Source organism: Dipodomys spectabilis, unplaced genomic scaffold, assembly GCF_019054845.1.
Source record: "Dipodomys spectabilis isolate Male_0828 unplaced genomic scaffold, ASM1905484v1 ptg000329l, whole genome shotgun sequence".
NCBI classification, from domain to species: domain Eukaryota; kingdom Metazoa; phylum Chordata; class Mammalia; order Rodentia; family Heteromyidae; genus Dipodomys; species Dipodomys spectabilis.
Window position 1 is genome coordinate 2,933,045 of NW_024871006.1, and position 15,169 is coordinate 2,948,213.

A 15,169-nucleotide genomic window follows, 5' to 3' on the forward strand; every position below is an offset into this window, starting at 1 on the left:
GTTGAAAGCAGGAACTCGAGCTGATTAGGTACTCAGGTTCACATAGTAGCGTTATTCACAGTAGCCGAAAGGTAGATGCAGCCCAAATGTCTATCGGTAGTTTACTGGATAATCAAACCATGGTATAGCCACACAGTGGAATATTACTCAGCCCTGACAATTGGAATTGGAAGAGCTGCCACAACATGGGTGAGTGTTAGGACACATTTTGAAATTTAAAGACACTCAGACTCCCCAGTGAAATCAACCAGATACAAAAGGGTCAAATGACTCCCCAAGTGAAAGCTATCTAGGATAGATAAATTCACAGCAGCTCCTCGGGGAGCTGTTATTTAATGGGCATGGAGTTTCTGTCCTACAGTATGGAATGATCTTGGGGAATGGGGGTGGTTGCCTGACATTGTGAATGGACCTGAAGCTGTAGAGCACCAAGGTGGCTAAAATGCCCGGGGATGGAGTTCAGGGCAGAGTCCACGCTTAGCAGGTGTGAGACCTGATTTTAACACCCGCCACCACAAAAAACAAGTTAAAATGTCGCGTTTATATATTGTGTATACTACAGGGAAGGAAGAGGGAGACAAACTTGAAGAATAGCACTAATGTCTTTTTTCCTCCAACGCTTTGCAACCATGGGAAACGATGGTCCCCCAGAGAGGATCCATATGCATCCATTTTTAGGAATATCTAGAGGATAGAGAGCGCCGGGCACAGGGGCTCACACCTGTAGTTTTAGCTCCTCAGGTGGCTGAGATGTGAGAATTGCAATTCAGGGTTGCAGGCATGGCTCAGGAGAAAGAGCACTGGCCACTGAGCAAAAGCAAGCATCAAGTAATGAGTGGGAATCTCAATCTCAGACCAAAGAGGAGGAATCGGACTTTCCTGCCCCGGCTAGCTTTGAACCATGATCCTCAGATCTCAGCCTCCTGAGTAGCTAGGATGACAGGCGTGAGCAACCGATGCCTGGCTGACACAGCACTCTTAAAACCAAGATCTCCAAAGCGTGTCAAGCTGCCCGGTGCTGGCCCAGGGGAGTAGGTTACCATGGATGGCTGAGGAGACTGATTTTGCTGACACCAGGACTTGAATTCAGGGCCTTGTGCTCTTGCTTGGCTTTCTTGCTCATGAATGGCACTCTACCATTTGAGCCAGGCCTCCAGGCTAGCCTTTGGCTGGATAAAGTTTGAAAAGGGAGTCTCACAGACTTCTCCACCCAGGCTGCCTTTGAACTGCACTCCTCAGGATCTCAGCCTCCTGAATGGCTAGGGTGACACCCAGTTGCAGCCACAGATTCAGCACGGGGCTTGGCGCTATGTGAATGAAGCCTTGCCTGGACGCTGCCCTTGAAGCCAGGGCCTCCATTCCTATGACTTCAGTCCCAAACTTAGGCCCGGTTAAGCATCTGTGTACACCGCAGGTTATATTAGTTTGTCACAAAAGGGGGATTTTTTTTCTTTTTTTGGAATTAAATGCCAATAACCCGACTCCCTTTCAGATCTTTTTTTTTTTTTTATCAGCATTTTCATTCCTGTGCCCCGGCCCAGTGACACAGGTATTACGTAAACAAGGCTCCTCCGAGCGCCGCTTGTAAACGTCTAGGAGGAAAGATAAATATATGATGATGGTCTGATACCCTGCGAGCGAGCTGCAGGTTTGTATGTCCTTTGTAGGATCGGATATTGGTTTTTGTGGTTTATTGAGCTGGCAGAGTGACATCTGACGAAATGCCGGAGAGCTTTGCACCTTTTTTTTTTTCCTTCCCTTTTTAAATCTTCCTGTCTGCACATTGAATCACAGAGTCTGGAGGAATAAGGAGCTCCTGAGTCACGTCCTGCACCAGTAAAGGCAAAAAGCTCTACGGGGCGGTGGCTCGCACCTGTCATCCTAGCTACTCAGGAGGCTGAGATCTGAGGATCGTGGTTCAAAGCCAGCCTGGACAGCAAAGTCCATGAGACTTGTATCTGCCATTGACCACCAAAACTTTGGAAGTGGAGCTGTGCGTCAGGTTGTTCAAGTGCCAGCCTTGAGGGAAAAAGCTCAGGGACCGCACCCAGGCCCGGAGTCCAAGCCCTGGGACACACGCACACACACACACACACACACACACACACACACACACACACACACACACACACACACACACACACACACACACACACACACACACACACGTAACCAAGTATAAAGGGGTTGGAAGTGTAGGTTGAGCGGTAGAATTGCTGTCTAGTCCCCGGCTCACCCTCCCCACCCACAACCTCCGCCCAGCTTGCTTCCCCTGTGAACAGCACATTTCTTCATATCCAGGGAAGTTCCCAGCCATTTCCGAAGACTTGTGGGAAGTGTTGAGTCTTTTACAAAGGGAAAAGTCCTGGACAGATGGTCAGTGTCTAGCCATCACCTACCTTACACCTCATGCTCAACTCAGGGCCTTGCTTAGATGGTTGGCCTTCCTTGCTTCCCTCCCTCCCTCCCTCTTTTCCTTCTCTCCTTCCCTCCCTTTTCTCCCTCTTCCTCCTCCTTTGTGTGCCCCTCTCTCTTTCTGTCTCTCTCTTTTCTCTTCTCCACCTTCTCTTTCAACAAGGTCTCTCTGGCCTCAGATTCCAGGTCCTTCTGCCTCAGCCTCCTGAGAAGCTGAGTTGACAGGTAGACACCGTGGGCCTGGCTCAGGTTTTCTCTGGTTTCTGCATTGCACAAGGACCAGGTGTGGTGCACAGGCCTGTCATCCCAGCACGCAGAAGCGCAAGGCAGGACGATGATGATCTTAGGGGCTAGCCTAGGCTAGGGCGTGAGGTGATCTCAGAAACAGAAAGTCTGGCAGGTGCCTCACTCTCCTCCACTCCCCTAGAGCTACGGGGCCGGAACACAACAGGACTACACGTTCACGTCAGACGCAGGGCCAAAGAGAGGGGGCCGTGGGCGCCCGGGCAGTTTGGGTACAGGTTGACAATTTAGGAAACGCTTCCCTCTGTGAATCCTTTCTCAAGTTCTCTCCGTGTCCCTTGAAGGCATTTTATTAGTTCCTTTTTAGTGATCAGAAGAAAGTGGCTCGGATAAGTAACTTGTCTAAGGAAGCCGGGGTGGGGGGGTGGGGGGCTGCTCCGGGGCCTCCCAGGGGCCAGCACCATGCTGCCTGTTCCGCTTGGAAACACGTGGCCTGGCTCTGACCGCTGGCCTGTGGCCTCCAGAGCCCAGAGAAGGTCTTGGCGTGGTGTCGTGGCGGGGCGCTTTGAATTCCCGTCGATCTCAGTTGGAATCCACAATAGCCAGTGGGAATACACGAGCTGGGAAACTCACATTTTCCAGTAGCCACGTTGCTCCAAAGATGTTAAAAAGAAACAAATGACGTTAGTTACCAGAACCTATTCTCAGTAGATCAGTGTATTCAAAATGGCACCATTTTGATATATAATCAATACTAAAAAGTATTATTCACTGGGCATTGGTGGCTCAGACCTGTCTGTAACCCTAGCTACTCAGGAGACTGAGATAGGAGGATCACGGTTCAAAGCCAGCCCAGGCAGGAGAGTTCTTAAGATTCTTCCCTCCAGTTAACCAACAGAAAACCATAAATGGAGCTGTGGATCAAAGTGGTAAAGTGCTGGCCTTGAGTAAGAAAGCACAGGGAGGGACAGTGTCCAGTCCCTGAGTTCAAGTCCCTAGACCATATTCCTCTCACTGCCCCCCTCACCCCCAAAAAAAGTATTGTTCCTTTTGGCACTACTTAGACTTGAACTCAGGGCAGATATTTTACCACTTGAGCCAGACCCTCAACCTTATAAAAATTACTCATGAACCCTTCCTTTATTCTATTTTGCTCATTTGTTTGACAAATCCAAAGTGCGTTTCACACTTAAAGCAATGTCAACTCACAAGCTAAATTTTCCACAGAAGGACGTTATCTGCGTTTGGATTTTGTATTATTTCCCATTGAAAAAAAGTAGATTCAGAGGCCTGAATGTCATTATTGAGTCACAAATCAGCAACCTTTGCACTGGAATTAAAAGTTGCAACATTAGGTTTTGAACTCAGGGCCCTGAACTTTCTAGACGGACCCTTTGCCGCTGGAGCCATATCCTGACTTTGTACCTCAGTTACTGTGTTAGGCAGGGACTCAAGTTTTGGCTTGGCATGGACTATGATTCTCTTTACCTTCATACGCCCCCTGCAGAGCTGACATTACCGGTACACCACCACACGTGGCTCCTGGTTGGGATGAGGTCTTGCTCACTTTGTTTTTGCCCAGGCTAGCCTCTTGCCTCCCCCAAGAGATTACAGGCTTAAGCCACTACACCCAGCACACAAGCTACATTTCAAATGCTACATACAGCAAGTCGTTGTCATTCTCAGATAGCTACCAGGCTGAAGGAAAGCTGAAACTGTCCCAGGCTAGTCCAGTACCCATAGACTCAAGAAGGGCTGGACCACATCATAAATATACTTCCCACTCTAGGAGCCTTACATCGAGTCTCGGTGCAGACCACTTTACCTCTACTGCGGTAGCGTGACAGCGAGCACAGCTGTGCTCCAGTAAACCTGATTCTCCAAAAAGGTCCCAGGCTCAGAGTTTGCCAGCTGCCAAGAGGTGAACGTTGGTTCCCGGTGCCTTTGCCTGCTATGGGCTGATGGAGCAGCGGCTCTTGCCTCTAGCTTTCCGAGAGAGGTTGTCGGCGTCTACCCTCATGACAGCCCGTTCCCGGGTGTCATCACAGTGGTGACGTCGCTTTGGCACGCAGGCGACAGTAGGCCTGACTTCCTGTGTGCGGCGGGTTTCTCGTGCGCGCGCCCTGGAGCCATTGCTTTACTGTGTTTGGCATCTGTGTCATGAGGCTGGAAGAATGGTCTCCTTGCAGCATTAAGGGTCACATGAGTAACAGGGGACCCTACCCCCGGCCCCCAAGAAGGTCAGCTCACATCACCCTCTGCTTTTCCCTCCACATAGCTAGAGATATCAGGCATGCTTCACAGATGGGAAAGCATGTCACTTCCTATTAAGTCAGATGACAGCTGCTGAGGTCACGTGGCCCCCCCTCCCTTGTCCATCTTGATGCAAAAGGCCAAAGAAGATCGTAATTGCCATGGGACCTGGAGAAACAGAGCCCCATCGGGGAAAGGAGGCTCCCTGGGAGTTGGTGATGATGAATGCAAAGTGGTTTGTGTGGACTAGGAGCTGGGACTGGTGGAGGAAGAGAAAGGGATGGGAGGCGGGGAAGAGTTCAGGGAAGCCATGACACCTTGCAATTCTATCCCAAATGCATGGGACTCAAGGCTGCTCTGGGCAGGGTTGGCGCTGGAGGGGTTAATGGGATCTTGGCGAATCCCTGACCATGGGCCACACAGGTGGGCTTCAAGTCAAGTTTTGAAAAGTTAAGTCTCAGACTGGTAATGAGGCTCAGGGGAGAGCGCTTGCCTCGCATGCATGAAGCTCTGGGTTCAATTCCTCAGTACCCCATACACAGAAAAAGCCAGAAGTGGTGCTGTGGCTCAAGTAGTAGAGCACTAGCCTTGAGCCCAGAGAGGCTCGGGGACAATGCCCAGGTGCTGAGTTCAAGCCCCAGGACTGGTAAAACAACAGCAACATATAAAAATTAAGTCTCACCAGGTGCTGGTGGCTTACGCCTGTCATCCTAACTGCTTAGGAGGCTGAGATCTAAGGATTATATAGTTCAAAGCCAGCCCAGGCAGGAAAGTCTGTGAGACTCTAATCTCCAGTTAACCACCAAAAAAGTTGGAAGTGAAGCTGTGGCTCAAATGGTAGAGTGCCAGCCTTGAGCATAAAAGCTTGGGGATAGTACCTAGATCCTGAATTCAAGCTCCACTACCGGTACACACACACACACTCACACACAGACACACAGACACACACACACAATCTCAAGGTTGAAGTGTGCTGTGCAACTTCATGCCATCGAGCCCTACCGTTTGCAACCGCGTGAACGAATGACACGCTTGGTTTCTCCAGCGGTGTCATCTCCTGCCTTGCTTCGCAGGCTTCGGCACTATTCAGCCTCCAGCCCTGGGCCCCCGAAGGAAAGATCTGGAGCCCTGTGATTTGAATATGTTTTAACAGCGGAGAAGATAATTATTTGGGGTAGCTGCTCTGATGATAGCTCGCACAGAGCTCAGCCTGCAGAGTGGAGCTGTCTCTAATCATGATTGCCTGTAATGATTACCCCAAACTCTGGAATGATAACAATAGATTGTACAAAGTTAGGGCATAATTAATTGCTTCCCCAAGCCAGATGGGAACGGAGCTACAGCAACTTTGAGCTTGCAGTCAGCCTTTTCACTAACTCGACTTCTTAAAAGCAAAGGCATGGTTCCTGGTACACCACCCCCTCCTTTTTAAAAATCACACCGAGGCCCAGATTTGTGACACTCATTCACCTGTTCAGAGCGGGTAAGGGCTGGGGCTGGGTGAGCCATTCACGTCCTAGGCCTGCCAGCTTTGAGCTACAGAAAACCTTCGATCTCTCTGTGACTCCGTTTCCTTATCTGGCAATACCTCCCTGGCTGACATGTTGGATTAGAAATAGATTATACCTAATCGGTGCCTTGAGCTGATAGGTAGCCAGTAAGGGTATGTCATTATCTTCATCATCACCACCATCACCACCATCACCACCATCACCATCATCATCACCATCATCATCATCATCATCATCACTGTGGATTCTCAAACTGTGGGAGTTTGTAGCTTTCGCTTGAGCTTGCAAGTTGGTTTGTAACCAGTGATCAGGGATGTGGTATTTTTCTCTCATTAGGGATGGAACTTGGCAAGAAATAGATACAAAAGATGACAAGATACAGGCCTCTGGTTTTTTGGGTTTTTTTGGTCCGGTTGTGGGTCCTGAACTCTGGGCCTGGTGCTGTCCCTCAGCTCTTCAGCTCAAGGCTAGCACTCTACCATTTGAGCCACAGTGCCGCTTCCGGCTTTTTTTTTTTCTGCTTATGTGGTGCTGAGGAAGCGAACCCAGGGCCTCATGCATGCAAGGCAAGTGCTCTACCACTGAGCCAACTTCCCAGCCCAGATACAGGCCTCTAAGAACAGAGTCCACCAGCCTGGTTCTGATGATTCTGTGCCAGTACCCACAAATGCCACCATGTCCTGCTGCCTGGGTTGGGCATTGAGTGTGTGTGTGTGTGAGTGTGAGTGTGAGTGAGAGAGAGAGGGAGGGAGGAAGGGAGGGAGAAAGAGAGAGAGAGAGAGAGAGCAGGATTCCAGCCTCCTGTCCCACCATTGAATGTAGAGGTTGGGGAGTGACCCCAGAAACGTCACTTTTAGGTAACCGGTCACTTGAACATTGATTATCTGTCCCTTCCCCTCTGAGAAACTCTATGCGCTTTGTCTGCAAATCACAAAAGTAGCTTAAACACAAAGCCAGGCACTGGTGACTCATGCCTGTAATCCCAGATACTCAGGAGGCTGAGAGCTGAGGATCGCCGTTCAAAGGCCATGAGACTCTCATCTCCAATTAAACACCAAAAAGCCACAAGTGGAGCTGTGGCTCACGTAGTAGCGCACTTGCCCTGATTTAAGGCAACAACAAAGTAGCTCAGACACAGGGCCCAGGCCCTGAGTTCAAACCCTAGGCTGAGAAAAAGGAAATAACAAAATGAAAACTACCCAAGCAGCTTCTTACTGATCAGCTTCAATGGCCCCAAGTAGCACCGCGCACCTGATTTTCTTGGGCTGGAAGGAAGCGGCGGTCACCAGCGCTGGGCCATCTCTCCCGCCCACCATCCCTCCCCTCTGCTGGTGCTCCCTGGCCTGAGGCTGTCTTAGCTCAGCCTGGTGTCTGCTCTGCCTGGCTGGGGTGCGAGCCTCTGGAGTGATGAATGAGGGAGAGTCCCGGCCTCCTCCGACCCCAGTGAATCAGCTGCCCTTGCCCGGCCCCGCGCAGGGCCCTTGAGCTCCACCCAGCCGGGCTGACTGGCGTCTGGCTAATGGCTTTGCTGTGTTACACATTGACCTCGTGCGGGCTGGGCAAGCAGTCCAGCACCGACCAACTGGACAGTGATCATTTCAGTGCCGTCTGATCCAGTCATCCCAGGCAGTTTCCACCATGTAGCCAACCCCAAAAGAAACCGTGCACCAACTGCGCATGTTTTCTAGAGTTGCCCTGCAAAATACCCATACCGGCTGACATTTAGAAGTTTGTTGTCTTGGGATCTTTCCTCACCTCATGATGTAGTTTCTCTACACAACCAAGGCTAGCCCCAAACTCTTGAGCCTTCTCCCTTCGCCTCCCGAAGGCTGGGAGAACAGGCATCTGCTACCATGCTCAGCCAGAGTGGGTTCCTTCTGAAGATTGCGAGGGAAATTCTGTTCCAGGTCTCAATCCTTGGCCATGTTCTCTTCACACCTGCTTCCTCTGTGCCAGTCTGTGCCTTGTGCCCACATTTTCTTTTTTGGAAGGGCACATACCACATTCCGCCAGAGCCCATCCTAATGACCTCAGTTTTACTCGCTCGGCCCCATAAAGGCCCTTTTTCCAAATAAGTCACATTCTGAGGCGCAAAGAAGCAAGGCTTCCCCACATTTCAGAGAGCACACTTCAGCCCATAGCACACATTAAGCAATTTCACTTTGAGTCCCTTTGATTCTTTTTTTGTGGCTGAGTAATATTCCACTGTCTGCAGTCATTTAGAGTTTGAACACCCAGTACAAAGCACCTGCCAGTGGAACCCCACTGCCCACCGAGCAACCGGACACCCAGGCTCAAGACTTGTGCAAGGTAGACCATGGATCTCATAGCTGTAGCTCACAAATCACCCAGCTGTGGACTTGTTCCTTACAAGTTGCCACCCTGGCAAGAGCTCTAGTGTTCGTGAGCCAGAGTCAAAGTAGTACTGGACTAGGGGGAATCCAAGTCCAGCTTCTGCACCTAGATTCCTTTCTGATTTTCCACCTGCATCTCTTCCTCTTCCTCTTCCTCTCTCCCTCCTCCCTTCAAGTATGTGGCCACACTCCTTTTCTGGAGATGGGCGTGGCCTGCCCAGGTAGCACAGCCGTTGGAGAAGAACCAGCCCAGAGCCCTAGCCTGCTGCCGTTGTCATGGTTACCAGGCCTGGTCCCCTGGGCTGGCCACAGCCTAGCTCCCACCAGCTTCTTCATACCTGGCCCAGCATGGAAGAGCCATCCATAGACCCGCGTCCTCTAAGCTTTGAAACCATCCACTGCTGACTTGAACATTTCTTCTGCCCCCTAAACTTAAAATCTATTTCTTCCTCTTGTACACGTTTGGGGGACCTGCATCCCTGCCTGCTTGGGCTGTTGGGGAGACAGGGGGCATTGTCATGATCTTGCTGCAGACTCAGGCTCCGCCCTTGTCCCTCAGCTGCTGTGACATCATAGCTGTGTTGCCAGGGCCCCTGCAGGAACATGTCATCCTGCCGGAGACCTTGAATGGACTTTTCCCTTGAGCAAAAGCCCGCCGCCTCTCTCTTCCTCTCTTACTAACCCCCTATCAAATTAATTTCACTGCTGCAGAAGTTCTTTGGAACTTTCTACTGGGAGGTAGAAATACCAGCTGGATCCTGGGTGGGTCCTAGCTACCTAAGAGGCTGAGATCTGAGGATTGGGGTTTGAGGCCAGTTGCCAGAAAAGGCCATGGGACTCTTATCTCCAATAAACTGCTTTAAAAAAAAAAAAAAGCCAGAAATGGAGCTGTGGCTCAAGTGGTTGTAGCTTTAGCCTTGAGAAGAAGAAAAGCTCAGGGACAAGGCTCCAGCCCTGAGTTCAAGCCCCAGGACTGGCACAAGTAAACAGTGAAGACAAGACAGAACGTCTCCCGTGGCCTTGGTCATTGGGTCGTTTTGAGGGGGGGCGGTGGTGCCTGGGACTCTGGCCGGAGGCTTCACCAGCCACCATGGAACTGGAGGAGGACTCAGAGAGCCCTGGTTGCCAGCGTGGCACAGGTTTCTGGAACTCAGCCTCTCCTTGGGGCTTTTGAAAGCTTCCAGAAGGTTCTCATGTCCAGCCACCTGGGAGATGTGGACAGCGGGCCCCAGGGGAGCCACTCACATTGGGAGTGGGGACATGCGAGCTTCGATGACTGAGGTGGAGCTACGTAGCCCAGCCACTGCAGAGAACCCGGGCACTGCAGAGAACCCGGGCACTGCAGAGAACCCGGGCACAGCTTTCTTTGCTCCGCAGAAGGGGTGGGGGGTGGGGGTGGGGTCACTCGGTGTGCCAGGGTGGCGGGGAGGGGATGGGGGGAGGTTATCTTCAGAGGCCAGCCGGGCTGACCTGCGTCTCCGTGTCTGTGCGCTTTGCAGTACAAGATCGGACAGCTGTACATGATCAGCAAGCACAGCCACGAGCAGAGCGACCGGGGCGAGGGCGTGGAGGTCGTGCAGAACGAGCCCTTCGAGGACCCTCACCACGGCAACGGCCAGTTCACCGAGAAGCGGGTGTATCTCAACAGGTGAGTCGGGCTGCCGGGGAGACACCCTAGAGTCCCTTGGCTCCTGATGCCAAGCCCCGTGTGAGGTTGCGGCCGTGGGCGTGGGGCTAGCAGTTCTGCCCTGGCCCTGTCCTGCCCCTTCCAGGTGGGAGCCAGTCTGCTATTCACTGTGCCCAATCACGGCGCTCCTGAGCTAAGCCCCGGAAGGGCTGGCGTTGCGGGCGTTCCGTTAGCTGTGGGAGGAGATGACCCCTTCACATGGCAGGGCGGGTCTGCGGGCTCTTGTGCCCTTGCGTCTTGATAAACTAGGACTTCGTTTGTAGTGGAGTGGTAATCAGGTGTCTGGAAAGGGACCTGGAGAAAAGTCCAGACACTTGGGACTAGATCAACACAGACTAGGTCAAAGGTTGTCCCCCTGCGTTAGGAAGGATTTTAAACCTGTTCAGGTCAAGTTTGTCTTTCCTGCTTCCTATTTTTTTCTTTTATTGCTAATGATATAGTGGATGACTAGAGCTGGTCTGATGATCTCCCCGTCCTTCCCCCTCAGATGCAACCCATCCTTCTGTTCTGGCTCTTGTCTGGGTTAGAATCGTGGCAACAGGGTGACCTAGGAGTGTAGGTGACTGGAATGAGCTGTTGAAATCAGCCTTCCCTGTATACTCCGGCTCCCACCTACCCGTGGCCTCTCTGGTTGGCCCACTGTGAGCATTCAGAGTTGTCCCTGGTGACTGTCCATCCATCCTTGATGCCTTGGAACCTGTCACCAGAGTAGATGTAAGTCTCCAGTCCCTCTAGCCAGGGCTGCAGAGCTAGGAAGTTCCTGAGCCTCGAGGAAATGCCGATGAGATTGATCCCTGGCCTCTGGGAGAAGTTGGCAATTCTCAGGCTTTGAACCACCTCTGCCTCCAGCCCACTGTTGACCCACAGGACTTGCTTTGCCCTGGGTCTAGGAATGACTTCTTTTTTTGTTTTTTTTTCCTCCAGTCCTGGTGCTTGAACTCAGGGCCTGGGCACTGTCCCTGAGGTTCTTTTGCTCAAGGCTAGCACTCTACCATATGAGCCACAGCACCACATCTGGCCTTTTCTGTGTATGAGGTACTGAGGGATTGAACCCAGGGCTTCATGCGTGCTAGGCGAGCACCTACCACTGAGCCACATGCCCAGCCTAGGAATGGCTTCTTTACAGAGACAGATTCCTCTGCGTTGGCCTTCTGAGCGTGGAAGGGATGGAGATCCCTTGAACCCAGGCCCCCCAGGCATCACCTCTGAAGAGCAAAGAGAATTGAGGGAGGGAGATGCAGGAAAACAGAAACTACGGAAAATTCCATTTCTTGGCAGACAATGACATTCTTTTAAGTTATTGCCTAGTGAATGTTCCCTCTGTACCCAAAAAGAAAAATCAAAGGAAAAAAGTCTCAGCAACTTTATAGCTTTTGCTGAACCCGAAGAAGTGTCTGGCTGGCTGTGTCCTGTCTGTTTTCACGATCAAAATACTAGGATATTTATTCTAAAAGCGAGTCGTCCACATTACCGAGAGGGGAAATGTGTTGTAAATAAAAGATGTGGACTCTCAGTAAGAGTAAGGGAGAAGATGGCTGCTTCCTGCCGCACACACAGGAGGAAACAGAATGATCCAAAGCTGATCTCAAAATAAAGGAAGGGAGCCGGGCGCTGGTGGCTCACGCCTGTAAGCCTAGCTACTCAGGAGGCTGAGATCTGAGAATCGTGGTTCAAAGCCAGCCCGGGCAGGAGAGACCGTGAGACTCCTATCTCCAATAAACCACCAGAAAACCAGAAGTGGCGCTGTAGCTCAAGTGGTAGAGCGCTCGCCTTGAGCTGAAGAGCTGAGGGACAGCACCCAGGCCCAGAGTTCAAGCCCCACGACCGACAAAAAAAAAATAAATAAAGGAAGGGAAATCCCCAGGTGCCAGAGCTAGAAGGAAACTTAAATCACCGTGGGAATCAGGCTGATGAGTGCCGAGGAAGCCAGGAGATGTCAGGGTCCCTGGAGAGCCACGGGCACCTAGGAGCTGGGCCATTGTGCCCCTAGGGCCACCTCAGAATCCGTTTTTAACAGGCCGGGTGGCTCACGCCTATAATCCTAGCTACTCCTAGCTACTCGGGTGACTGAGGATCACAGTTGGGAGCCAGCCAGAGCTGCAAAGTCTGGGAGATTCTCATCTCCAGTTAATCATCAGAAAACTGGCAGTGGAACTATGGCACAAAGTGGTAGAGTGCTAGCCTTGAGAGGACAAAGCTCAGGGACAGAGCCCAGGCTCTGAGTTCAAACCCCACAACAGGAAAAAGAAAAGGGGCGGGGCTGCGGCAAGGTTGGAGACCTTGAGTACCCGAGGGATGCTCACGCCTGTCATCCTAGCTACTTAGGAGGCTGAGATCTGAGGATGGTGGTTCAGAGCCAGCCTGGGCAGGAAAGTTCCTGAGACTCTTAGCACCAGTTAATCACCAAAAAGCACTAGCCTTGAGCAAAAAAGCTCAGAGACAGCCCCAAGCCCTGAGTTCAAATTCCAGGACCTGCACCCTGCTGCCACCACCCCCCCCCCAAAAAAAAAAGTGTGAGATCCTAGCTGAGTAAAAAACAAAAGAACATGGGGTGTGGTTCAAACTAGGGGTGTGGTTGAAGGAAGAGCTTGCCTGCCTCTTGAGCCCAGAAAGAAGAGGTGTAGCTAGAGTAACAGGTAATTAAAAAGCGAATTGGTTAACATCTGGGCAAATCTGAATGAGCCCAGAAAGCTTTTAAAAACCCTAACAATAGCTAATTGGTGCTATAACTATAAAATCAAGTAATAAAGCACAATAATACAAAAGATAGAAGAGTAGTAATTATAGTTTTAAAAAATGCCTCTAAGGTGCTAATGTTGTTTAGGAATTGGAAAGAGAAGTTGGTTGTTTTCAGTTGTGTTTTTTTCTCTTAAAGACAAGTTAAAGGAAGGTCTGAAGGAACAGTAGAACAGTAAATGAGTTTCAAGAGATAACATGCTAAATCCATACAAGGCAAGGAGCCTAGCTAGTAGTATGGGGTTTGCTTTGTACTTGCAAAACTGTGGGTTAGATTCCCAGCACCACCAAAATAATAATAATAGTAATAATAATAATAATATAATGTATGCTAAATAGAACACATACATTTTGAGGGCAAAACAAATTGGAAGGTAAGATACTCACTTTCCCAGTCACTCTTGCCGCAAGAGGTGACCAAGTGACCACTTCTGGCCAATGAGACACCAATATTTTCCACTTGGCTGATGCTAACACCAGAAGACATACTAGATGATCAATGGATTAAATGGTGCCATGACAGTATTTTTATTTATGAGGTTTTGTTTTGTTTTGTTTTTGGAAAGGAGAAGAAAAGGAAGGAAGAAGAGGAATGGAGGGTGATTGCTAGAAGAAAACCAATAGTGCTGGCCATGTGAGCCTTGAGAACAGAACTGAATGCTCTAGTATAAGAAAGGTCTCCTGGGTGCCGATGGCTCACGCCTGTAATCCTAGATACTCAGGAGGGTGGGATCTGAGGATCACGGTTCAAAGCCAGCCCGGGTAGGTGAGACTCTATCTCCAATAAACCACCAGAAAACTGGAAGTAGCGCTGTGGCTCAAGTGGTAGAGTGTTTGGCTTGAGCTGAAGAGTTGAGGGACAGAGCCCAGGCGCAGAGTTCAAGCCCCATGACTGACAAAAAAATAAGAGTTTTTTTTTTTTTTTTAACAATCAATAGGTGAGAGAGGTTATTACCTAGAGACTTAAAAGTGAGAAATGAATTCAAGTCCCAGTACTGGCACCCCCCAAAAAAAAAAGTCAGCCAAGAACATACACGTCCTGTAGAAAACATTAGCAAATCAAATACCTCAGAGAATAATAATGTGATGACCTAATCAGATTTAGCCCTGAGAGCCATTAAGTTGACATGAAGGAAATTTTTATGTATGCTTGTCCACTGTAAAGTCAGGAACTAAATAAGGATTCTGTTATCACCACTTCTGTCTGACCTTGTGGAAAGGTCTTAACCAAGGTGATAGAACAAGAAATGAACAGCTGGGGATGTAGCTCAGTGCTAGAGTGCTTGCCCAGCATACACAAGGCCCTGGGTTTGATTCCCCAGCCCCACACAGAGACCTGGTTGATCACAGTTCAGAGCCAGCCTAGACAGAAAAGTCTGACTCTATCTCCAATTAGCCAGAAAAATCCAGACTGGAGGTGTGTCTCAAGTTGTAAAGCACCAGCTGTGGGCAAGCAAGAGCTCAAAGCCATGAGTTCAAGCCCCACAGATGAACAAACACTGAGTATTAACACGCAGGCAGGCAAAATAGTTGCAAAAATATAATTTTAAACATTTCATTTACAATAGAAAAACTTACAGGAACCTGTTAAAAAATCTACAAGATACTCAAAAATTTAATTTGCAATCGAAAAATAAAGATACTTGCTAATAAATCTACAAGATATCCAAAATAGTTGGAGGATATTTTAAAAACACAAGACTAATGATGGGATATACCATATTCATGGATTGAAAATTATTATAAAATCACAGATCAACGTATAAGTTTAATGTAAATCTCATTAAATTGCTAATAGTGTTGTTTTTTTTTAATGCAATTCGGAAACCAGTAGTTCATACCTGTAATCCTAGCAGGATGCTGAGATCTGAGGATTGTGATTTGAAGCCAGCACGGCAGGAAAGCCCATTCAATTCTTATCTCTACTTTCCAAAAAATCTGAAATTAGAACTGTGACTCTAGTGGAAGTG

At 49.7% G+C, this 15,169-nt stretch overlaps 1 protein-coding gene across 2 annotated transcripts in view; it reads left to right on the top strand.

Annotated features, from left to right (window-relative positions):
* Nucleotides 1-15,169, top strand: part of Pitpnc1 (phosphatidylinositol transfer protein cytoplasmic 1) — a 227,708-nt gene that overhangs the window by 100,828 nt on the left and 111,711 nt on the right. For both annotated transcript variants that reach the window (XM_042702684.1, XM_042702683.1), the window contains exon 2: nucleotides 10,276-10,424. In XM_042702684.1, coding sequence (XP_042558618.1) covers nucleotides 10,276-10,424 — 149 coding nt within the window. The remainder of the gene's footprint in view (nucleotides 1-10,275; nucleotides 10,425-15,169) is intronic.